The sequence below is a fragment of the Leptidea sinapis genome, chromosome Z (genome assembly GCF_905404315.1).
Source record: "Leptidea sinapis chromosome Z, ilLepSina1.1, whole genome shotgun sequence".
NCBI lineage: Eukaryota > Metazoa > Arthropoda > Insecta > Lepidoptera > Pieridae > Leptidea > Leptidea sinapis.
In genome coordinates, this window is record NC_066312.1 from 18,865,427 (window position 1) to 18,892,296 (window position 26,870).

At 32.0% G+C, this 26,870-nt stretch overlaps 1 protein-coding gene across 3 annotated transcripts; it reads right to left on the minus strand.

The window, feature by feature from the left end:
* Nucleotides 1-250: 250 nt before the first annotated feature.
* LOC126978427 (uncharacterized) lies at nt 251-25,695 on the minus strand. 3 transcript variants are annotated; one of them, XR_007732622.1, is made up of 15 exons: nt 25,500-25,695; nt 25,047-25,152; nt 23,984-24,122; nt 21,234-21,453; nt 18,760-18,931; nt 17,030-17,244; nt 15,485-15,698; nt 14,957-15,054; nt 14,698-14,857; nt 13,712-13,896; nt 10,538-10,793; nt 9,735-9,946; nt 8,256-8,451; nt 2,951-3,112; nt 251-1,665 (listed from the first exon to the last, which is right to left on the minus strand). XR_007732622.1 is itself a non-coding variant. In XM_050827208.1 (14 exons), exons 2-14 carry the CDS (start codon nt 25,108-25,110, stop codon nt 3,036-3,038), a joined length of 2,208 nt encoding a protein of 735 aa, XP_050683165.1. In that variant the 5' UTR covers nt 25,111-25,152; nt 25,500-25,695; the 3' UTR covers nt 251-3,035. The 3 variants fall into 3 exon arrangements, 2 of the variants coding, with proteins under 2 accessions (XP_050683165.1, XP_050683166.1); XM_050827208.1 differs by having other exon boundaries at nt 251-3,112; XM_050827209.1 differs by having other exon boundaries at nt 251-3,112; nt 25,496-25,695.
* Between the last annotated feature and the right edge of the window lie 1,175 nt (nt 25,696-26,870).

Below are 26,870 nucleotides of genomic sequence, written 5' to 3' on the forward strand. Positions count from 1 at the left end.
GCTACTGGACCTACTTTCATGAATGCCTTCAGCGCAGCCTGGAGCAACATTTAGACTGTAGGTAATTCATCATAATCGATGCACAGTTATGTTGCATGGTTTACATTAACAATAAGCATTGATACAAATGTGAAATGCACCCTAATTTACGTAATCGAAGTCGCGGGCACTGCTACTGAATATACAAAAATATTTATAAATGTAATAGTAGATAAAAATCATAGAGGAAAAATAGATTAAAAAACTAATATTGCTGAGTTTCACTAACATTTTTTATTGCCACATTAATTCCCAAATAATTACTTATTTGTAATGAATACTTATCCAATATATTACTACTTACAAGTTATTTCAATTGGACCTTATAATTAAAGGAGAAAAAATTATAATGTTTTTGGGCATAAATAACGGCTATTTCGCCGCGCGTTGAATTGGGGATAAGCTGCCTTCTTAGTGACAATAGGTCCACGAGGCGCATCTGGTAAGACCATTTCGAGTCTCGAAAGCGGATTCAGCGCTGAGATTATCAAAATCCGTATTCTCGTATATCCTCTATTATAGATTATACCAATGACGTTTCCTAACTACTCTGTGATCAAACAATCAACAATTTTAGGAGAGTATGCGAATCAGTAGACTGGAACATTAACAACAGATATGCACGTGTTCGCTTGGGTGATATTCAAAGTTCGATTGATGTATTACTGAATGAATCTAAACACATGAGGGTGAGGAACACCAGAGGATTATATTTATAAAGCTGGTTCTAAAATGTCAAAACATTATCGACAGTGGAAAGTCATTTTGCATGTTACAACGCATATAGCCTCCAATAGAGAAATCATATATGTATAACATCGCTAACGCGGCCGATAAATTTAATTTCGCATATGATAGCCTCATTCTTGAGTATAAAAATTGTTTCTGAAGTATAATATATTAATATCCCAACGCTATAATACTGTCTATACCGTACGGCTTCGGTAATTTGTTTCGCATCAATAAGGAATATTTTGAATGAGTTTGATTAAGTCGGGGAAAGTCTTTTCGCATATATACCTAGATGTACAAACTTGTCATAAAATCATGTCGGCTGTAACATTATTATTGCTTTGTTTTAACGCCATTATAAAGGAAGAACAAAGAGAAAAGCTAGTAGAATGTTTCATTTCATTTGCTCTGACATTAACTCTCGATATTTGGGTCCCACACGATGTCACTGAAAGAAACCCAATGAACCTGTACTCATTTGCGATCACGGACGATAAGAAATTTGAAAAAGGTCGGTCAGGTTTCACGTCTGTGGCAAAATTCGCTTTAGGTCGCAATGAGGTGATGCCGTGTGTGTGGTGGGATTAGATGGGCATTCTTAACATCGTTTGCGTTTGCGTATTCTTAGTAGCGAGCTAGATCAGATTAAAGAATTTGAAAGTGGCAGAAATTCACCAGTAGGTGTAGACTTTTATCTCTGGTTGGTTCGTCTTCTTTATCACGATAAGCTGGTTCTTTGGAGATTTGCTGGGAGGTGTTATATGTTATATTATAGACACACCTTGCACCTTTTTCAATATCTTCAGATTTCTTTAGGCAGTGTCAGGTTTAATTTCAACGGAGGACTGCCAAAACTCCATGTCGCATTTAATTGATCAGAAGTCCTTAAATTACCTACAAGATAGCAAAAGGTCATCGAACAAAATGGCATGTAATATAACAAAATGTGAATTAACTTGAAAACAAAAAATGTCTTTAGTTTTCATATAGAATACGATAAGAAATTTCCCGAACCTAGTCAACCAATTCATGGACTCGTGCTTAAGTATGGCATAATAATGCTTAATTCTTATAATACTGAAACAAAGCAAACTAGAATGTGATAACAGCATCACGTGATTTAAGTAAGAAATGCGATATGCGTATCTTCAACAATACAAAACGTTATTACGTACTACACGGCCATATTATCTCTGGACTTCGCTGGAACGTGAATTCCCCCGTTCCCTTTTCACCCTGTTCTGTCAATACGGTTGCAGTTTCATTAACGTCGTGATATTTTCGTGCTATCACTGCTTTGTTTTTAATGTTTCCATTGTTACGTTTTGTATTTTGGTGTGAATAGTTCAGTAATTTCTGTTGTTCTGTGTCGCTTTAATAGTACCGATAGAAAAATAAATACTTTTTTTACTTAACTCAGATTCTTTTATCGAATTTTCATTATTATAATAATACTGAAAAAAATAATCGTTGTTTATTTATTGATAATAATATCCTAGTGCTGCTTGTTTTGCACACCGTAACAAAGCGTTTATGTGACGTCATCGAACGTCAGGTCAAGAGATAATTTTAACCGGGTAGTACATTAATACTGGCACTCGCAACGCAATTGTCGTATTTTGTCGTCGAAGATTAACTACTATCAGTTGTCACACACTAGAATAAATTAATTCAAAACTGAAGGAATAAAAGTTTCATAATTATGATACAGTTCTCGGTAAACTGAATGTTATGGTGACATCAAGGATATATCACCATATTGATATATATTGATCATTTTATTTTGGTTTGGAATATGCGATGCGCAACTCAGATTTGGCAAACCAGTCAACTCAACAACCTGCCGATTTAAGAAAATTTATTGAATTAGGCGTTACTTTGCGGAAATCCATAATGATACAAATGATTTAAGTTTTCTTTAGTGTTAATTCCGCCAATATTTGTTTTTAAAACAATTCGACACGTGTTTCGCCTCTACACAAGGCATCCTAAGGACGTGTCGTCTCGCCAAAATCTGGCACGAGACTCGTGTCGAATTGTTTTAAAAACAAATATTGGCGGAATTAACACTAAAGAAAACTTAAATCATTTGTATAACTCAACAACCAACTATCTACTTAGTTAAATATATAACATTACAATATATTGAGCAAAAATATTTTCATTGCCAAAGGCATACAATGTCATTCAGAATGTTTGGTCGGCAAATTATTGTACGCAGACCAGTCTTTCAGGTACTTCAATCCAATGTATCACTTAGAACATTAGCTGTCTCCCTCCATTTCCTCTAATATAAATACTGAATCTGTAGGCTGCCCGTAGCGAATCACAGACGTATAGCCTGAAAGAAAAAACAATTCTTATTTAACAGGTTTGAATCAGGTTTCAGCATACATAAAATAGGATCAGACAAAACAATCTAATTATAAAATTACTTTAGATTATGTATGCGTTTTCATAGTATTATTTCTACTCTACTCTTAATTGTTGCACTAAACAGTCAGGCGTACCAAAATCTAAAATTTTTTTTCCTCCAAAAGAAGAGGCATCGATATGACGTAAAGCCATTTTATTTACAGTTTTCAATAAGTACTTCTTATTTTTTAAGTAAAAACTTCTTTTAGCGCGCTGAGCACTCTATACTAATCTTAGACTTAGCCATCACGCTCACCTATGTAACATTCATTCGGGTGAAGTTGGCACTAGTACTCTAAGTGAGACTCGCTCGGTAAGTATTTCGTATTATTTAAACACCTTGCTTTGATCAAGTCTCTACTTCGAAAGTGTGGTCTATATAAAAATATCACCAAGTAATGCAAAACCATTGATTGATGAACATTATCACATTTATAGTCAATAACGTTACGTTACATATGAATGTAACGTGATCTCTACCAACACCTTCAAAACATGTTAATTACAGCAATAAAACTTTAGAATTTGTTACGGTGACTCCTTTGCGAGAATTTGACAAGCAGTACCACAAACAATAACACAACTTTCAAACAGGTATTAACTCAAAATTCGACAATAAGTATAAAGCATATTTAGCCACTATTGCTATTATCAATTATAATACGGTTAACAACATGCAAAACAAACGTACAAACATATAACAACACTAAATCTACATTATCATATGTAAAAGATTGGAATGTACTTGCATTTCATATCAGCATACCCCATAAAACAGCTGCCATATAAAGATAACACGATCGACAATCATAAAAGTGGTAAAAAAAGAACAATTACAATTATTGTATACAATAATTTTATTTCATAATTGACAATACAATCTTAATTCAATACTGGTTATAAAGGAACTCAAAAAACCGATATATTTCATTTAATCAAATAATTAAATGCGTATGGAATGTTTAAGTAAATTGAAAGAGATAATTATAACAATCATATAAGAATATATCACACCGAATGCGAGGGTTAAATGAAGATGAAGGGTTAAGTAAGAACTGGTCGAGAACAGTGTTAAAAGTTGCGAGTGCAAAGTAAATTCCAAGCCTTTTAAAAACTTTTCTGGAAATACTTAAGACAATACAAAACATTGATGAAACATTAAACCAATTACTAGTTAATACTAGCGTAAACGAAACGGGTTTTAGTGTAATATGCAACCAAGTTAGCCAATCTATAGTCTTATGATCTGCCCATTCATTGCAGCCCAGATTCATGAAAATCAGTAGTTGTGTGAGGCACCACGATTAAAATAGTCATTAGTCTTACTAGCCCAATGATATGAACAAATTCCACACGAAAGAAAATCCTTTAGACTTTAAAGTATCTGCCATTTTCGAAAACCAGTAGATAGCAGGTTATTAAGGATGCACACAGAAGCATGAGAAAGAGATTAAGAAGACATATACTTATGTTTTAGACAAGTGCGACAATGAACGAAGAACTTGTATATGAAAAGCAGAAAGCACACTGAGATTGAGATTTTGTAGAACAAAAAATATTAAAGATAGTACAGAATATAGCTATTACATTAAATGTTTAGAAAAGAACATTAGTAAATTAAAAATAGGTAAATCTAAAGTTATTCCAGGAATCTCATAGTATTGTTATGTTGCAATAATAACAAAATAACATATTAAGTAAATAATGTAGTACATAATACAGTAATTACATTAAAAAATAATATAATTAAGTTTAAATATAAGTACTGTAACTCCTTTGGACAAATCTAAAGTTGTTCCAATTTACAGTAATCTCGTAATATTGTTTTGTTGAGCATAATAACAAAATGAACATAATAAAAAACATAGCAAAATAACCTTAGATAATCTATATGTCTAGATAGAGCCATCTTACTGCTTGACAACAGATGAAAACAGGCTAGGTTTATTATTCTAGTGTGCTTGTCAAGCTACATCTTAAACTCGCGATTTGTATGTCACTTTGTGTTAGCGTGCGTGCATGGCTCGAAATAGAGGTTAGCTGTCAACCTCAATTTTTTTTCGACGTTTTCACAGCTGTCGCGGTCCATCTAAACGTATAAATGATCTAAGAAAATAACATATGTAATAAATATAAAACTAAGTATCTTCCCGCCATTTTACGTATATTTTTTCGAGGTTAATAATTAAATCACAATAATGGAATGGGGTGGTAAAGAATAGAAGTTGAGTGATTGCCTTTCACAGAGTGGGTATCGAGCCGTCGGGCATTTTTAAGACACTTCGAAAGCTAGGTAAGTCGTCTTTTCTGTCACATCCTCTGTGGAAGACCATAAAAGATCGGGGTGGCCAGGTTCTGCAAGTAGCCGAAAGTCTGCGGTGTAACTAGGTCATCATCCCACCTCAGTCATGGTTACGGGTTATCAAGGTGCCACAAAAGGCAAAGTGTGTCAAGAGTCTGTCTAAGATTGATAAGATTGTAAAATCTCTTAGCAGTACGTTCTCCAAATATTGGGTATTTCATGGGTTTAAGTCCACGTTCTGGGCAACACATAAGAGCTGAAAGCTGACCATATTCTAGCATAGATCTAAATCCCTTGAACTACAGCGCGCGCTTCCCGTTCAACTGTCATCGCTCTTGCTATAAGAGCATGCCTCACGCTCGATGTTGACTGCAATATCAGGCATATTCTTGATGAACAAAAGAAAGACATAATGTGGATATACCTAATGGACTTTCTATAAAACGGTCACAATAACGAAAAAATCTATATATATATATATATCAATACAATATCATAGATTTTTGTTAGTGCAATCTGATAGTACCCATAGTAATTTGTTTAGAAGATTTTGTATCGTATATTACATTAATATCTTAAGTCCTATTTCGTTGTATTTACGTAAACATTTTTGGTATACTTAAATTAAAAAAGTTGACAACTTAAAATAATTGATTTCTTATACCTATTTCACAATTACTCTGCATAATACAAAACTCTTTATAAGGAAATAAAATATTATTTCATAAAACATTAATGCATAAACAATGTTTACACTGTAGTAATACGATGACTGTATTTAATAAGTACGTAAAAATAATAATAAATAATACGTAAAAAAAGTAAAAATAATTAATAAATACATATAAAAAGACAAAAAATAATTATAAAACGCTAAAACAGTAATAGCTTTCACTGGTATTAACAATATTGTATTACAATATTTTCAGTGATAAAATTAAGTTAGATTGCGGAAAATTACAGATTAAGAAATATAATTTCTCAATTTTTAATCACAACTTTTTTAATGCTTATATATAGAATATTTTACCTAAATATAATTATATTTAATTACCATTCACGACCATGTCGTTACTAATTTAAGGTTTGCTAGCGGCGAATACTGTTGATGCGTGGGGCAAAAATTAAAGTTATTTTGCCCCAAAAAAAGATATAATTTAAATTTTATGTACAGTTATAATCTCATGTGCAGTTAGTAACATTGCAACATTTCTCGGCACAATTAAATAAAATTTAAATAAATAAGCTCACAATAATTACTAGCAGTAATAATATACATAATAAGTAATACTTGGTTTCATTGAATTACACAGCCAAAAAATTTATAAAAGAAAATGTAATGTAAAAAAAATATCACAACTCTTACTAGTACCAATAAAAAATATTTGTTCACAACAATACATCACTAAACTACCACTTTATATAAATTGAAATGCTTCATTACTATCCTAATATTATTAAACACAAAATACTTTGAAATTTGTACATTTCTCTCAATCGTAATATTTTAATTTCCTTTTGCAATATCAGAATGTACCCAAAACGTTCTTAATACTCATAATTTTACTTTTATATCTCACTCCAAAAAATTATTCATACTGCCACAATTAATTAACATTAGTAATTATATTTTAATATCTCACTCCAAAAAAAAAAATTTACTGCAATTACTAATTTACATTAGTAATTATATTTTTTATCTCACTCCAAAAATTATTCATACTGCAATAATTAATTAGCATTGGTAATTATATTTTATATCTCACTCCAAAAATTATTCATACTGCAATAATTAATTAGCATTGGTAATTATATTTTTTATCTCACTCCAAAAATTATTCATACTGCAATATTTAATTAGCATTGGTAATTATATTTTTTATCTCACTCCAAAAATTATTCATACTGCAATAATTAATTAGCATTGGTAATTATATTTTTAATCTCACTCCAAAAATTATTCATACTGCAATAATTAATTAGCATTGGTAATTATATTTTTTATATCATTCCAAAAATTATTCATACTGCAATAATTAATTAGCATTGGTAATTATACTTTTTTATCCCACTCCAAAAATTATTCATACTGCAATAATTAATTAGCATTGGTAATTATATTTTTTATCTCACTCCAAAAATTATTCATACTGCAATAATTAATTAGCATTGGTAATTATATTTTTTATCTCACTCCAAAAAAAAAAAATTACTGTAATTACTAATTTACATTAGTAATTATATTTTTTATCCCACTCCAAAAATTATTCATACTGCAATAATTAATTAGCATTGGTAATTATATTTTTTATCTCACTCCAAAAATTATTCATACTGCAATAATTAATTAGCATTGGTAATTATACTTTTTTATCCCACTCCAAAAATTATTCATACTGCAATAATTAATTAGCATTAGTCATTATATTTTTTCATCTGACTCCAAAAAATATTCACACTGCATTAATTAATTAACTTTGGTACGTATACAAATTTTTATAGTAGTCTTGTGGGCAGAGAATTATTGTTGCAAAATTTGAACTTTATATCATAATAATGATACTCGTAATTGGTCGAAAAGTTATACAATCCAACTCATATTTATAAAGTGTAATTATAATATTGACAATAAATCGATGCATATACCATATAAATACAATAAACAATTCTTACTTAAAATAAACAAAAAAATTATAATAAAATAGGGTAATTACGTAATGTTAGGTAAATAGGTATTAAAGTTATTCTTCATCGCTATTCTCTTTACCTTGATTGTTAAGCCCAATACGATCCGACTTGTCTTTTATCAAGTATTGGGCAAAAGCGTGCAAGAAACAAGCTATGAAGGCCCCAATACCGAACCAACGGAAGGTATTCCAACCACCGTGGGTCTCGTAAAGACGACCTCCAATAAAACTACCGAGTGAAGTGCCGACTCCTTCAAATATAGCACCAACCAACCCCTGAAAGAAAGATTTCACTTTGTATTCAAATCTACCATACAATGTTGTATGAGTACTTAAAAAAAGTGATATATCTTTTATTAAAATGAAGAGCCTTTTGTGAATTTGTTGTTAAAAAACGCACTTTTGGGCTTTAGGGATATCCCTAAAGCCCAAAAGTGCGTAAATAATATTGATATAAATATTATAAAAATTAATGATTGCTGCTTTTATTATATACGTATGTGCATAAGGGTACGCGGCACTGCATATGTGATGTGTGCGCATTGCATGGATGCTGGGTCAAGTTTTACTATTTGTAATGTTCATCGTTTGCTCACGAGTGAAACAACTAATCTTTACTATGTAGCACTACACCCGGACACGTTCACACGCAACCAATAGCCGATAAGAACTGGCCTTCTAACAACTAATCTTTACTATGTAGGACTACACCCGGACACGTTCACACGCAACCAATAGCCGATAAGAACTGGCCTTCCGCGTACTGTGCATTCCTTATATAGCACTCAACGTAACACGGTTGACTATCATTGTCACTGTCGATGTCGTGACAGTGACAATGATAGTCAACACATACTCTGTTAAGACTAGATGTCAGTACACTACACTATTAAAAAAATATCGAGTAGGTAATACACAATTATATCTATATTGTAAATGTCATTATTTTATTAATAGTAAACAAAAGTAGTTGTATCTTTTATTATTAATGTTTGAGGCCTTGATCAAGTTTCCACTTCTGTCACGAGGTCTTAAGCTCATACCATTTATTCAGTGGGTGTGAGGGTGAAACAATATTGAGGACGGTTATAGCACCCTTTGTGAATCTATTAGACCCGAAACCCATCCATGCTACAGCATTTCTCCTAGACCAATTTCGTTGGTAAATTTTCGTTTCGTAAATTAATTTAGTTGGAGTTTCGAAATGAATCGTGTGAAATGCACTCGTTCAAGCAGTGACTGAAGTTACATAATTAGTAGTGAACTCTAAAATATGTAGATATTTGTTTATCCTTCAGTGGCCAGTTATTGAACTATATTAATTATATTTAGTTACTACATTAATATAATATCTACATATATAAATATAATTCAGATAAAGATCATACATTTTAATGTAACACTGAATATTACCAGCAATTATACTATTATTGAAAATTAATTTGTAACAAAATATACGCATACAATGAGGAATTTTAGATAATCTTTCAATAGACAAAAAGAAACGATTTTTATATGTTCTTTTCGTCATTAAATATGCCATATCAATTGTTTATTACCTGCACAGTGGTTTCGGTGCCGGGTGGTGAGACAACGTTGGCATATGACGTCATCGTAGGGTAGAACATACCGAATGTGATTCCTTGGAACATTTCTATTGGCAGGATCCACCAAGGATTCGTTAGGTACGAGTACAACAAGAATCGCACGCCAAATGCAAAGAGAACAATACTCATCACATTGATGTGCCCGAGTTTCTTCAATATGTATCCTGGAAAATTATTGCTTTATATAGTGTTGTAGCGGATTTAAAAGTGGAACGCTACCTACGGTATTAAGATCCGTGTTTGCTCTTTAAAGTTACCCAAAAATGATCATCGCGCATTTAAGCTCGATACACAGTTTCGTTGAACACCTAAGAGTGTTCTTGAACACAGTTGTAATTGAACCACTTTAACCATAATGTAACAAAAAGTTGTTCAAACAAAAACTTTACCTTGTAGGTATGTAAGTAAGTATACAGAAGAATAGGTTAGTTGTAATCGTATTATTAACCTCACTTTGATGATGTTATCACTACTGTTGTGTTTAAAGACACACCGTTTTTATTGATATAAGCAAAGAAAGAGCAAGGGAAACTTGATGGTAGGTGATAACTCTAGCCCATTATAATTCACTGCTGATTTTTATTATAACTTCGAGCACAGAGAGAAATTTTCAAAATAAAGCCTAAAAGTGGAAAACGTACTTCACGGATGTGTAGAGCTTGTTGCATAGTCAGATTATTAAATTAAATATACCTACAGCCCGAAAAATGTAATAAAATTATAAAAAACAACAAAAAAATAGTGAAACTGATTACCTGAGACAAATAAAAACGGTATTTCCCCACCGAAAGTCTGTATAGCACTAACCAAACCCTGCAACGTCTTGACATAATTTGATCCTTCGGTAGTGAGCTTTGCAACATCTTCTATGTGCCAGAACAAGAACTGCCAAACGAGAGCAGTACAGAGCCCAACCGCTATAGTCCAAACTATGAATACACATGTGTGCACTGACTTCACCAAGGAACCCACATCTGCCAGAATATTAACAGAGAACTTCGTTGTCTCCACCTGCGTTTAAAATAACGCTTAAAATTAAGGCTTACCAACTAGTTATATATAATCGATATTTGTTTAACTTATTTATAGTATGTATATAAATAAGCATATCGAACAACGGGTTCGCACGGAGAGGTTTTAGATAATCAACTGCAAAATCGCTTGCGTCAATAGCACTTTGAAACCATCCATCCTTCAACTAAATTGTTGAATGCCAATATGATGGTATTTAGTGAGTATTACATAATATGTAGATGAAGAACTCAACCGAAAGAAAAATTAAACCGAAGTTTTTTTTTATATTTGGTTGAGTTCTCGTGACAAGCTTCGTCATGCTCGCTTAAATGTTACTGCTTTTGGTAGCGACGACACGTCCCCTTTCCTAAAATATGATTGAGGGAGGCGATGGCTGGCCCATGTGTCATGCTCGTGAACGCGCGCTGTGGTGGCAAGATGATCCTGTTACAAGAAACTTTGCTTCAGATTTTTAATAGTTAATATTTTTTAATATCGCTTATAAAATGCTCGCAAAATACCTTTATTTATTTACGGAGTGTATGGGTGAAGCAGTTACTGTACTCAATAACTTTTGTTTTGTATTAATTTACATTTACTTTTTTGACTTACTCGTGTAAGGCATTGACTATTTGACGTTTGAGGTTTTTTGTTGCTACACTTTACATAATATACTTATTGTAATTGAGATGATTACAACTCATTGATGAAAATCTAAATGTTGATTTAAAAGAATGGCAATGAGTTTCTTGCCACTTCCCCTCATTAGCACAACCCTTTACGAAGTAGCGGTAAATTGAATAATGAACAATATTTTTTTTTGTAATTCATAAGACAATCCGTGACATACATCAATAGTGACTTTGATTTGATTTACCTATATCTTACTCATATGATATCCGGATCTCATTTTTATATTCATTAATATCAAAGAAATCATTCTGTAATCCGTAATGTGATTATTTTCGAGACTTTTCTCATAAAAATATACGATTTTTATGAAATTAATTGGTGTTTGTTTAAATTTATAACAGTATCCCCGAATATATTTAACTTGTCATGTCAAGAAATAGTTATAGTAAACTAAGGTTGGTTAGTTAAGGTAATGGTAATACACAATGCATTCATTATTTTTTAGATTTCCGTCTTAAATCTTCATAGTCCCCGCCTCCGGACTCCACAATTGAACTATACTCCATGTACAACCAAACTGTTGAATTCTCGCCTCCTGTTTTCTGAACGTTTTGACATAGTTACCTTAAAAAAAGTGTGTATGCTCTCTTCCGTAAAAAAGGCATTTTTTGATGTACGAATAAAGTGCACAGCCTCTTTTTTTATTGTAAGCGTAAGTAAAATTCATGTATGCACAACCGAATTTTGGAATGACCTTCCATTCGTGATATTTTCGAATTTTTATTTTATGGGTACTTTAATGACCAATTCTATTTTTCTGTGTCTGTGGGTTTGCAGTGACCACTCGCACTGTGTTATGATCTGCGGGCCTACCATGAACTCTTATTGCGATTCAATTGACAACCTAAAATGAACTGCTTTGCTATTTCGTACCACGACGTGATTAGAGCTATCTAATTTAGGTTGACGTAATATCAACTGATTAAATCGCAATGATGTCAATTGAATGTCAATAATGATATCAACTGAATCGCAAACTGATTTAGTTCGTTCATTCATTCGTACAATGAGGTGTTATTTCAACCTAAACTGGATAGCTTATTTGTCAAAGTGACCGATTCGAAAAAATTTGCTACTTCCTTAGAGGAAAGTGAATCGTGTTGTTAATAACTTTTAAAAAATAGTGAAAACATACAAAAGAAAAATTTTATTGATTAAAGATGAGATGAGTATACTTTATTGGACTTTTTTGTAAAACAAAATAGTGAATAAATACGAGAGAATAAGACGAGGCAGTAAGGGCCTGGGCTATAGCCTTTTTGCAAGAACGAATTAAAAAAAATGTACTCTGTGGTCCTGCCAAATCAAACATCAATGGAGGTGCGTTTATAACTCGTTATTTTTACGAACACATATAAGCAAACATTTAATTTGTTATTCAAAGAACTATATTTATTTATATTGCTATTATTTAATAAGTATAAAAAGGGCTTAATGGTTTAAAATTTGACGCAATTGCGCAATTTTAAAATGTATTTTTAGTATTTTCTACGCAAAAAAACGGCTAAAATCATATCATTTTAGGTTTCGAAACGCAATTTTATTTCGTTCATTCTTCATAAGCGATCCAAACGCCATTCAGTAAAAGTTACTTCATGGTACGAATTTTAGTGATTCAGTTTGGTTACCTAAAGTGAACTGCATCGGATTTGCATCGCTTATTAAAAGTTGATGGTAGGCCCTCTGGTCTTGCTCGTTCTTGCATTGAAAAAAGAAACCAATTTCTTTGAAGGCTTATTTGTCTATAAGTTCAAATACAAATATTTTTATTCAAAATAGGATGTGACTGATCACTTATTGAAAATCAAAAACTACCCATTCCAAAACGAATGTCTCAGACCTGAGAAGAACGGGCGCAACGAACACAGCGGACTTTTTATTCATCGAAAAAATATGTTTACAAAGTAATATTGTACAATTAAACATATTATTTAATAGCCTGAGGGCGGTCACTCCACTTCCAATCTGTGGTTTGTTATAGTACAACCTTTACCACACAAACGTTTTTTAACAATCCTTTTGAATAAAGTAATACTTTTGTTTTGAACATTTTCTGGGATCTTGTTGTAAAAGCATATTATACATCGCCCCACAAAGGACTTACTAACTCGAGTTAGGCGTGTAGTAGGCATTATTAAGCTAATATAATATAAGTGAAGAGCAAAACTGTGGCAAAACTGTTTCTAATGAGCCGTCGATATAGTTAATTAATTATTACTCACGTTAAGAAAACACGATACAGCAACATCGCCGCTCATGAACACAAACATTAATACAAATGAAATCGTGTAGTCTTTGTAATAACCATCACTGAATAAATCTATCAATGTGCCGGCCAGCAGGGAAAATATACCAAATCCAACAGAGCCCCACAATCTTTGTTTCCCATACTGAGATATTCTGGTACCTGTAACAAAGTTAGAAGACTTAATTGTCATTTAATTATTTCTGTAACTTGGATTAGAGGCGATTTTGCCATCGTAGCGATATAATTTTTTTTACCAAAATTATAAAATATTTTTATTCAAAAGAGAATTTAAAAAACTACCATTCATACAAAATAGTGCGCCTCAGAGCTGAGAAGAACGGGCCCAAGAAACTCAGTGAGCAAGCAAGAAAGACAGTAATTGAAAAGGGAATGTTAAGATTATTGGGTCTGTTAAGAGAATGGACGATAATATATTTTAAGAGAAAGTTGTAGAATATATTTTTGAAGTTATATGTACTTCTTTAGGTGCGGTAGGGAATAATTATTAGTGAATTATTACGACGCGCGAGCACACCGACACCCAAATTACATTATTACTTACTTATTTACTCGTGTAATATAAAAACAATAAGATTTCAAGTGAATTTAGAATGTGCCATTCTTATACTGATTGTTTTTTGTCATTTTCGCGACAGACTGTTAAAATGGAGTGGGTTAATAAAAAGGACCAAATTGCTGTGATTCACTTCCACAAGTGGTTTGCTTCTACACGAGGGTGTGACTCGCGTTCTAGCGTTTGGCGAGTCAAAAGCTACTGAAGATGCATCGTGTACTGGGTAAACACGTGTTGAAGTGATTTAATTTTTAAATGATTTATTGAACTGAGCAGAATTATCATCAAATATCATGATTGACAATATTTCCAATTGGTCGAATACTAAGCAAAAACGATAGTTTTCTTAGATATTCTCAACATAAATAATATTAAAAATTACTCACCAAGAAGATTGAAACATATAGCATCGGCAAATGTAACCACAACTGCCTGTCCAATCCAATTTATTATCATAAGCATGAAGAACAGCCAAAACTGTCTTGTAAATTGATTAATTTCTTTTTCATCACTAGTGTCTCCTATATGGAATAATAATTCATTGAGCTGTAAAGAAATGGTTATCTCCATAAATTATATTAAATACTTTGATAAAATTTCACTGATATATATAATATTATGAATATCAAGTGAAAACAGCCTTACCATAGCATTATCACAGTCAATTTCACAGGATGGATGGAACAAGCTCATCTCCATTTCATACTGAGCCTTCGATATGCAATTTGGGTAGTGTATAGAACCTATAAAAATATAATAAAAATTATTATTACAGATAGTCGTACACATTTGTGTAAATGATAGTATTTTGTATTTGGCTAAATAGAATTATATTTATGTGATCCATGGTAACTCATTTTAATTTAACATCAGATTCCGATGTGGATCATACAACATGTAAAGCTGTTTACATGCCATACCTCTAAATTTAAAAAGAACCCATTCCGAATAAAGTTGTGGAATGAGCTGAACGATGAAAGAATATCACAGAACAAGTGAATGGAAAATAGTTTTTCTAAGGTCATGACTAAAATCTCATGTGGCTCTAAAGCATTAATGGCAATGTTTATAATGTAATATTGTTTAATTATATTTTGGTAAGGTCTATTGTTTCAAATAAATTCTACAGGACTTCCCCCCTTTTTTCCATGAATAATAATAAACTTAACTTACCATCCTCTACTTTTATGTGATTCAGTTTTATATAAACACAGTTATTATCGGTGGAGGTGGAAGATAATCTCATATTGCCAGTGAAGGATAGTTTTGAAGGTAAGTGCTGTCCAGATTGAGTTTTTGGATGGCATGTGTCTGTTACATCGGCACCCCAACCCAGGCAAATCTCCATTAATTTCCAAGGAGCATTTTTATCAAGGTCACAAGTTGCCTGGAATATAATAAACAGCAATGATGACTGTTGGTTCCCAGATTCAAATCCTGGTGGATGCAAACATTTGTTAGAATGATTGTATCTGAGTCATGAGGTGCATATATGTACTTATGTATAAACATATAGTAGTGCTATGCCATGCCAAATTTTGAGCTAATTTGTGTAAAGTCTGTTAATGTAGTAATTATTATTTCGTAATAATTCAAAATAAAGTGTGTTGTATGCAGGTATAACTCTATTATTAAGTTTTAGATCTGTATACATTATGAAATACAGCAGGCAACATGAACGGAATCGAAATCCAATATTTATCACCAAATTGTTAAGCAAAATTTTTATAACACTCTTAGTACTCAATCTTTGGTATACATACACTATGTTTGCTTATTTTCCAGAATGGACTTAGCGTAGGCTACTATATGTTCTTCCATCCATTAATGCGTCTATTTTTTTAAAATCACTTCATAGGTTCTGGAGCTTTTTTTAGTTCTGCCTCCTCTCCTCCTCCTCTTGATTTTTATTATGTCTGCTATGAGAACTTTTCATAATATTATTATGAAGCATATTCTCCATAGGTAAATTGAAATTGTATTTAAACATCATATTGCCTTAATAGTTATTGCCAATTAGCTTACAAGTCCTTCCAATTCCGTAATAATAAAATATTATTGTTTTGAGTTGATAAATTACTCACAAATTATCTATGTACAAAAATGTATTCAGTTTTCACAAAGAAATGCAAACCTTCATTAACTGCTTTGAGCTTTTTATCTCGAGAGGTGAAATGTGTGAATAAGGTCAGGTCACCGACATCGACAGGTAACATGAATATAATATATAAGCCTTGTCAATAGAGAAAAGAATGTAAAATGGTGGCAATTATAACAGTACAGTTAGCAAAATAAGTAATGCTAGATTATTATCAAATAAGCTCTTCTTTGAATTAAAGATTAACTATAGATTTATTTGCAATTAGTTCTGCCGCGGCTGTGAGTATGGTAGGACTAGGGTGTGAGTGAGAAAAAATTAAAAACGACCCCATTTTAGATTTTTTGATCTATCGAGTAGGCTATGTAATAAGTTTGGACATTTTATAGAAATAATTATAGAGCGGAAGTCTTCTACACCCATAAGAATGGAAACTTTACTGTAAGGGCCCCATGGTGGTTATATGGCTCAGAATTACATGTAAAAATTTAGGTGTGGTAAATTCTTGAAATCTTTTGCATGTACTACAGTGGAGAGTCTTTTTCATAAGTATTTTTTCAAGTATAAGGTATTCATTTGACACATTTTATAATATAGGTAATATAACATTCATACTGTACCATGCATTGCTGGAGGTCAGTAGTATTTAAATTAGAATCAGGTGTGATTTCGGTTCCACAAAAACGGTAGTTCAACATTTGATCCACGCAAGTCATATTAGGCCGCACGTGGCCGACAAGCTGTGACAGATACTGATTTGTACAATTGAGAGTGCACGGCTCATTAATATCGACAAAACCATCTCCAATGCGACAGCTTGGTTTAAAATGATATCCTGTAATGATTACAATGTTAGTTGATAAAATCTAAAGTAATTTTTGCTGTCCTCCCACGTCTCAGCATCTCGCCCGTATTAATAGCTTTGACAGCGCAACGCATTCCTTATCCATAGGCATATCTTTATATATGATGCTAAACATACTGATCCCCAGGAATGTTGTTAGGCACGAGGTAGTGTGGGTAAGTTTTTGCATAGTGAAGGTTTACATACATAGAGATAATGTGCAGAAAGATAAATGAATAAAATTGTAATATGTATTACAAATTAACTAATTCAATGCAAACAAATACCTAATTTATCGTGTTGATGTCAAATAAGACAAATTTAAGTAATACACAGATATGGTATGGTATAGGGGCTCCTGTTTCCGCAATTAAACCACTAGCATGGGTCCATTTTGCGTGCAGTAATGGCCGGTTACTCCAACCAGCCCAGCTCCTTCCAGAAGTTCAGAACATTCCTGGGGTGTTCACAGACTTCTTGGAGCAACCTCGTATTGGTTAAGGTTTTTGCCCGTTGGTTGGCCACCCCCGCACATTCGAGGATTACGTGAGCGACCGTTTAGTCTTCGGTAATTACACAGATAATCAGGTAATATTTCTCTATGTCAAGACATATATAATCGATCCAGTTATGGACCTAGTATCTACTATATAGGACAGGAACCGGTGCTGCCAGTACAGTCAAGAGTTAACAAAGAGAATTCAAATATTTCTAGGTCAAGACAATATAAACCTACACAATACCCAGAGAAACGAAATCTGTGACTTGTACTTGCAATTACAGCAGTACAGTTAGCAAAAAAACTTATGCTTGCACTAATTACGCTCTTGGATTGACTTTACATTTTTTGTCATTTAATTTAGAACTTTTTTTGCATGCTCTAACGTCCTCGTGTGAGTAGTGTTAATGGGACAGAATGACAAGCAACGCCTTTTAAAATTCTTTTTTCTATTGACTCAGTTCTGCTCTGTTGACTTTGTTCATGCATATTCTCATATTAAATTGGTACACAGCGCAACTTATTATCATTCATAAATAATTGAGACTATAATTTTTATAAAGCTCTCAATTCAATTTAAATTCCTTTGGGTGTGGATACGCGAATTTATTTATATAACGATAAGTATACTATCTATTAAAATTCTTATTATATGTACTAATTACTAAATATTTATCAGAAATAGTTCCTCAGGTATTTATCTCATACGTTTTATAATTGGACATAGTTCCTGAAAAGCGTTCCAAGCCACAAAAATCACATTTTAAGGAATTCATGTTTAAAGTTTAATAAATACTAGTGTATTCCATACATGTGGGTGGGGCTATTAAGTCATGATGTCATTTAAAGACTGACAGTAGGGCTGCCATTTTTTATCAGTCCGTTAATATGAATCACTTGACCAGTTTTGTGTTCTTAAATCAATTTCGACATGATTGTGGTTTGGAACGTTTTTCTAGAATTATAAAATGTTCCAAGCTCGTCACAATTACTTGTAATGACATTACCTTCAAGCGTCACATTTTTCACAGCAATATGTAAACATTGTTCACTTATTGTTACATCACTTATGTAAGATTTATATTGTATCTGGTCAGTGTTGTTGTAGCAATACTTCGGTATCTTCCAATGTTCACATACAGTTTCCCACATCTTCGGAGACGTCATATCACAGGTCATCTACACACATTTTTTATTTTGTTTTAAAAAAGATTTCTTCAAACAAGTTCTGAGTAGACTCGTGAAGAAAAGATCTTGGAGAAAGAAGACGTCGTTTAGATCTACCCATCATGAATTCAAGTGGTTGAGTGTGAATTATGGTGATAAGTAAGACATTCCTGTTAGCTTAAGTGATATGCTATTGCAGCTAACGATTCTTGTAAAACCCAAAATTCTGAGCGACACTTCGTTACACACACACTCGTTATATTGATATAAAAGATGTTAACGCCCTGTAGCCTATAAGCTACGGTAACCTACAGACCGAAATAAAAATAAAGCTTGAACAATTATACTGCTCGATGGCAGAAAAGGCTTAATCTGGGCCTAAGCCAAGGCCTAAAAATAGATCTCCCACTAGTAAAGTGACCAAATTTAATGAAAGGAACAGTACCTACTAAAAGTGAGAAAATCAATTATTATCCACATCAATTGAATGTTTATCACATTGCAATTCTGAAGCTACGTGGAACGAAACTTTAAAAACAACAGCTTCACGCGTGAAATTCTGGTAAATATGACTTGGGAACCTTGGAGGAGAGCCAAGACGAGTATTCTAATTAAAAATCGATATTCAAATTTTTGGTCACCACCATTTAAAAAACTATAATTCATACCTGAATTGGAGTGCGAGATATTCTATGGGATTTTTTAAAGCATTAAAAAAATATTCATTTATAAGTTGCCTGGTGACAAACTGTTAGCCGGTAGCACCACTACCAAGGTGTGGTATCGTACAATTATTTATATTTATAACATTAATCAATTAATCATTAAGAAAAAAAATTAAAGAAATAAACATCTTGACTGTTGCTTCTCAATATATTTTTGATAATGTTCTATATGTTCATAAGCACATTGAGGAATTTGCTAGAAACTATGACATTCATAAAGTTAACACGAGGAACAAAAATAAACTTGTTATGCCTACTACTCGGTTAAGTCGAGTTAGTAAGTCTTTTATTGGGCGATATATATGATTCTACAAAATGAGCCCAGAAAATGTACAAAAGAAATGTGTTACGAAATTTGAAAGAATTGTTAATTATTGTAAAAGAATTATTATTTTAATAATATCTTAAAAGCACCCCACGGTTTTTTATAATGAAATATATATTTATTACACTATTTTCATTTGAATATAATTAAAATTTATTTACTATTTTTTAGTTGCATTTTATATAAAGCGTGTTTTTTAGTTTTTTTTAACTATTATTTATTTTTCATTTTTAGATTGAATGAAGGGATTTTAATATTTGCGAATAAAAATAAAAAAAATGGAAACAGATTACTTAAACAGCGCCATCTTTTCATAAATAAAACCATTACTTCATCATTACAGAATCATTTGTATACGCGTACGTTCCATGATATCATTTCATAAATGCCTTTAAAGTTTATTAAAATGCTGCTAGATGGCATGAAATACAAATTCACCGCCATCTATTCGCTTCTAAACGAATTAGATACTATAATTTTGTGGAACTGTCTTGACATGTCGCGCGGTTCCTTTGTAGTTTACAATAAATTACTAGATGGCGCTTATTAGTGATGTATTTATTTAAACATTTTATAATTTGGCAATTAAATAATGGAATAATCTTTTCAAATCGGTGTATTGTCATCGGTCCTCGATAAATCTATAAAGTTTGAATGAAATCTGGCCGTTTAAAGTGGGTCAAAATCGCGTCTAAAGGAGTCAGTTACAAACATGCAAGTGAAGCTTATATAAAGCGTTTAAAAAAGTTTGTGTGGCTAAGGTTACTATAGCATTAACGATTTTCTGAATGACACCACAGACTGGGAATGAAGCGAACACCCTCAGACTCTTTAATTATAGATGTTTATACGATATCCATAATTTTATATAAAAAAAGGCCGCTGAGTTTCTTGCGCCCGTTCTTCTCAGGTCTGAGGCAGTCTTTTTTGAATGGTTGGTAGTTTTTGACGTTCAATAAGTGCTTTGTATCCTATTTTGTAAAATATTTTGTATAAAAATATTTGAATTAGAATTTTATAATTTATCTAGTTAGCTCGACCAAACCGAGTAGGTAGTAGGCATATCAAGTTTATACTCGGTCATGGTATTGTCGTTACAATATAAAGATCGTTATCTTTCGTAAAAGAGCTTAAGTGGTGGCTATCTCGTGGTTCGTTTATCTTTCCCTTCTCTAATCCCTTATCGTCTCGTACACAGAAAATTTCTTACAAGAACGAACTTGATACGATATCGGATAAAATATTATGAAAGATCAACACCTACCCGACATTCAGCCGTCGCATTTTGATTGCCCAAAGAAATAACCTTGGATTGATCAATTAGATCGGCGCTCTGATAACAGCTTTTGACGATCGTGGCGCCGTTACCACAGTCCAATTCCACGTTTAAACTTGAGGCATTCTCTGGTATAAAATATATAGCTAAAAAGCTTAATATTGTTATTATTTGAAAAAGTATGAAAATAGATTTCTGAATCCTAAATCTGAAAAGAAAAATATATTCAATTTTAAATTTCATCATTATTGGCGGTTGTCGACTGACGAGTGGATTAGGGCCCATTATTAGTCGACAAATGTATACCTGTATGTCTGTTTACCTAATGTGTTAGTAAAGTATTGGAAACATATTGCCTGAAAGATATTTTTTCCTTTAGTATTAGTGATTATTTAATAACAATGGAACTCATTTCAACGGCCATCGAAGTGCTCCCAGGTAATCTATGTGACTAATTTGAATAGTTGCATTGTGAGAATATAAGGATTATTTTGGTTCAATCATTATGGTGTTTACAAAAAAGAACTAAAAATTATCAAGACACCGCATCTCCTCTTGTACAGTTTTCGATGGCTTGGATTTTCACTAACATATGTGGACCTCTAACCCGGCTGATCCTATATAACGGAAGAAAGCCTAAGCAATGAAAGGAAACGAAAAAACAAGTATAAAGAATGTAATAACTTTATTTTTGGACGAGATTATTTTTTAAAACGTTTAAGCTGTGATTATTATTATACATATTTGAGTGTCATTTTGTGGCATAAATTAATATTTATTAGAGAATCAATACGAAATAAGAAAAAATCTAAACACACCAAAACTTCCTTTTACAGAATGAACATAGACAGTGCTGCGTGAGATATGAATGAATTGTCTTAAAAAGTAATTACTTTATTTACCTAGCAACATTATATCATTATCATAAATGATACAAGACCAATAATATTTAAATATCTTAATATGTCTACTTAAAATATTAAGATAGCAGTTCTTGTAAAGATAAATATAGAAGCAATAAAACTTTTGAATTGAAAGGTGGTTTAAGTTTTGTACTACTGCCCACATTTTGAAATTGATGTTTTTTGGTAAAAACCAGAACAGTTTATATTCTATGCGTTGGGTATAACATCTACTTTGCTGTATTTAAAAGGGTCAGTCACTTTACTTGATATTTTAAGAGAAATTTATAATTTGTTAAAATCATGTTTCTAGGGGTAGGGACTGACGCCAAACACGGTTACTATGTCAGATTTTTATTGCAAAAAAAACTGAAAATACCAATTAACTCTTAAGTTCACAAATTCTATGCACTATAATCACAGGATTTATTTTATTAACTATACTTTCGTAACAATCAAATTATACTCTGAGTTTAATACATACAAACTAATAGTCTTTAAGTAATTAACAATTATTTTAAATAATCAGCCTTCTAGAGTTCAAATTATAATGTGAACACAATATTCACAATTTGATTAATTATTACAATTAATAAGATCACAAATATTCCAAACTTAAACTACCTAGTACCTCATATTTATTTTTATCACAATTTGTTTCACTTCTCGTAAACATTAACGGGTTTATTAAATTTGTGAAATACTGTATTTCTCTGGATGATTAGAGTAGGAACTGGCAGTTTTTCTATAATGTCTTCGTAAGACACGTCGGCGACATCATTATAATTTATATCTTCATTACAATCTTTAAGGAATGTAACTGTCAGCTCTTCATCTCCATCATCATATTTTGAGCTAACTGTGTTGTATCACTATTTTTTTCACCTCATTCTTAACTAGAACCTTATCTTCACTACCAAAGCTCGTTTTAGACTCTTCTAGCGCAATGCGGCTCATACTTGCTAACGGCATATCATCTTCATAATCCATGAAACAGGGTCATTTTTTAATTTTTCCAATCACCTCTTTCAGACTCAGACTTTGCAATTCCCTCTTTAGGCAATATATTTTTCATTCTAGGCGCCATATTCTACAACAAATACATTGGTATTATGTTTAAAGCCATGCATCAGACACTATGACCATCAGTCCCTAGATGTAGCGTAAGTCACTATCATGATTAGGGCCTGACAGTATAGGTACTGACGAAACAAAACAAAATCAAATGAAACTATTAAATTATTTAAAATCAACATCAATACCAAAATATCAAGGCAGGCCAAACTCATATTTAAAATAAGTAATGAGATCAATTAGTAATTAACTATCTTTAAAATGACTTACCAGGGCCTCAAAGTTTCACTGGCACCGCACATGTTTCCAAAGAAAAGTGAATGATTGCACTATTAAAAAAAAGAATGCCGCGGCTTGTTCGTGTATGCAACTTACTTCACACCAATGCATTGGGTGAGTTACTATGTCCATCAAATATTAGATTTATTGTGCATAATAATTTAGAACTTAGTTCTTTGTATATATTTTGTCTTTCAGTGTGAATTATATAGAACTGTAATCTTCTATGTTATAATAAAATTTTGCTATTTTAAATTTTTACATTATACCATGAACATAGTATATCAACCGACATCCAAAAAAGAGGAAGTTCTTAAGTAAGTAGGTATGTAATTAAACAGTAATGACATATTACTTGTTATATTTCATCCACTAGTATCAAACCTGTCATACATTCGCTCTTATTTTTAGAACAACTGAATAATCACATACTTGATCAAAAGTAAATATTTTAATTATCATAAATGCATTGAATGTGCTTACCTATCAGCTATAACTCCAAAGAGGGGTTTGGCAATAAGGCCAAATATTGGTAATACAGTATAAATAATTCCAACTGTTGCTGAGGAAAAACCTAATTGACGGGCATAGGTTGACAAATATGGAACCAATGGGGCAGTACCTTTAAAATAAGAGAAACTCATGACATTATTTTTGTACTGATATAGAGTATAAATAGAAATAGGGGTTAAATAAGAAAGAGTGAGAAAGAATGATAAGCTAAACCATTGTAGATATTTTTATATCTATTTAATCAGATTATATTTCAATTCATACTAAATAGACCTTCAAGCCTGGAAATTATCTTAATGCTGCAAGTGAGTTGAGCAGAGTTGTGAAGAGAGTGGGAGTTGGTGATCACTCCAGATCATCCACAGCCTTATTTTTTAAATTACAATTTTATTTAAGTAAACTGGGAATCGGGATATAATAAATATAGATTCTTTATTTTTATTATATTTAGTTTGACAATGACCTAGTATGATAATTTTTAATATTGATAAAGTTGTGGCATTGATAAAAAGTAGATAAACAAAAAAGGTTAGATGTGGACTTTTGGTACAATTATTATGTAGTGTTTTCAAACAGACTTAAGTAAAATTTTCCAACCATAGAGAAATTTTTATACAAAGTTGATCGCAAGTCAAAAGTCAGGCAAGGGCCATTACACCCTATCTGTCTTACAATAGTGGTAACATATTTTAATACATATTTCAGATATCAAATATCAGAGACTCTGCTACTATGGAGTGTAAAAATAATCTAGAATAGAGAGATAAATATGTTAATATTTTATAGGACAAATGGGACAACATAACCAAAATGAAAATGCAAAGTTGATTACAAAATTAGTTATTGGACACCTTTGTGGCTTAGAATAATGGCTTAAAGTAAATATAGGCTCATATGATCATTTACCACAGGTTGACCAATTTCTCCTCCCATCTCATACCACTTTAATATTAAATCTGAACAAATAAATTTTAACATCTTACTAATTACATGTTTTACTAAGATAATCCTAATAAAACCAAAAGAGTCTTACCAGCATTGAATAGGAAGAAATGACCTTTTATGGGCAACAGTTTTTTATCAAGGCACATTTTCATTGTTATGGAAAATGAAACTTATTTCAGTCTTCTTATATTTTTCTGAAAAAGGAGTAATAATTTGATTATGCAACTGACTTGCAATGAAACAAGAATAAAAAAAAAACATGTAATTAAAACATTACTATAAATACATTGCAACTTAATGATAAATATTGTTATAACTTATAATTACAAGATACAATATAATAAGCTCATATCCAAAAACAGGTTATAAAATTCAGAGAATCAAAGTCTGTTACTACTCAGATAAGTAGGCGTATATTCAGACATATTTTAAGTTTTAACTCTTAAGTACAAACACATATAAATACTTAGTTTATACTTTTGTTAGGAAAACACAAACCATACTATCCTTTGGAAGTAAATTTTAAAAATGATGTACCTACTTGTATAAAATAAGAATTCACCCAAATTATTATTACTCACAAAACATTTATTATTTAAAATATTATGTAGCTGGTCTTTAATAAAATATTAATGTTTGTTATTCACATATCATACAACCAATAATTACTATCCTAATTCCTAATCATTAATAAACAGATTAGCGGCTGGCGATTTGGTGAATGGAGATTGTGTGCACCAAAGAGGATGTAAATACTACGTCAATTGGAGGCGGGATCGCCGAACTAAAAATTGAAATTTAGTATGAAACGTGGAGTCATTTGACATAAGTTTGAAATAGTAGTAATTACAGATTAATTACTGATTGCAATGACATTCTATACATATGGACATATCATTAGCAGTCTGATAGTGGAACGGCAAAAGTGTGCTTAAAGACAATGGCGTAAGCACACTTTTCTACCCAATCGTGTGTCAACTGTATGCCTATCACCAAGTCTAAGTGCTCATATAATACGATAACGACGCAAAAAAAAGATGGTGGTCTGACTTATCACCGGTAAGTTAATCTTATTTATATGAGATGGGTTGGCAAAAAGCGTAAATAAATTATTAAAATGAATATTTAGTCATTAAATAGGGTGCAATTATTGACAATTATTCACATAACTTTTCACTAGTCTCTCCCGCGTGGCAGAATGAGACGCGCCAAGCACACAGTCAGAAATGAAGCAAGATTGTATTTTGTATACGGAAACTCATTGCCGATTTGGTCGCTTTTTAACTTCCCGCTAAGAAAATTGTAAATATTGAAAATACAGGAAGTTATTGGTTTTACCCCGTATTTCGAAAATTGAGTTTTTATCAGATCTTAACGCTTTAAGGTCCTAGAAAGCTTCCCTCACTATTCCCGCGAAGGCGTCCGTACGTCTGTATGTATGTATGTGTGTGTGCGTGTGTGTATGTATGGATGTATGTAAACCGCTTATATTTTTTGAATGGCACAACTGATTTCATTGCGGTTTTTGTCATTCGAAAGGGCTTGACCAAACTTAGATTTTGAATACAATTTACAACAGATTGATTCAAACCGGTAGATCTTAAGAAATCTAAAAAAGAAAACAGAAAAAAATTAATCATATTATGTGTATTTTTGGGATAAGTTTTAAGCTACATATTTTTAATTTAGAACCCGATTTGTACAATGACATCATTGGAGTAGCAGTTAACCCTTTACTTGGCAGAGAAAAAATCTTTGAATAACACTCGACTTATTTGGTTTGTAAAATTCTTAACCACGGAAAAGCTGAAAAAGATTAGCTTTTACAGATTTGCGGTGTAAAGAAGTATCAATTATCAGTAGGTCACGATACGTGTGTGAGACTGCGTAAATAGCACTTGTTTGTAATTGT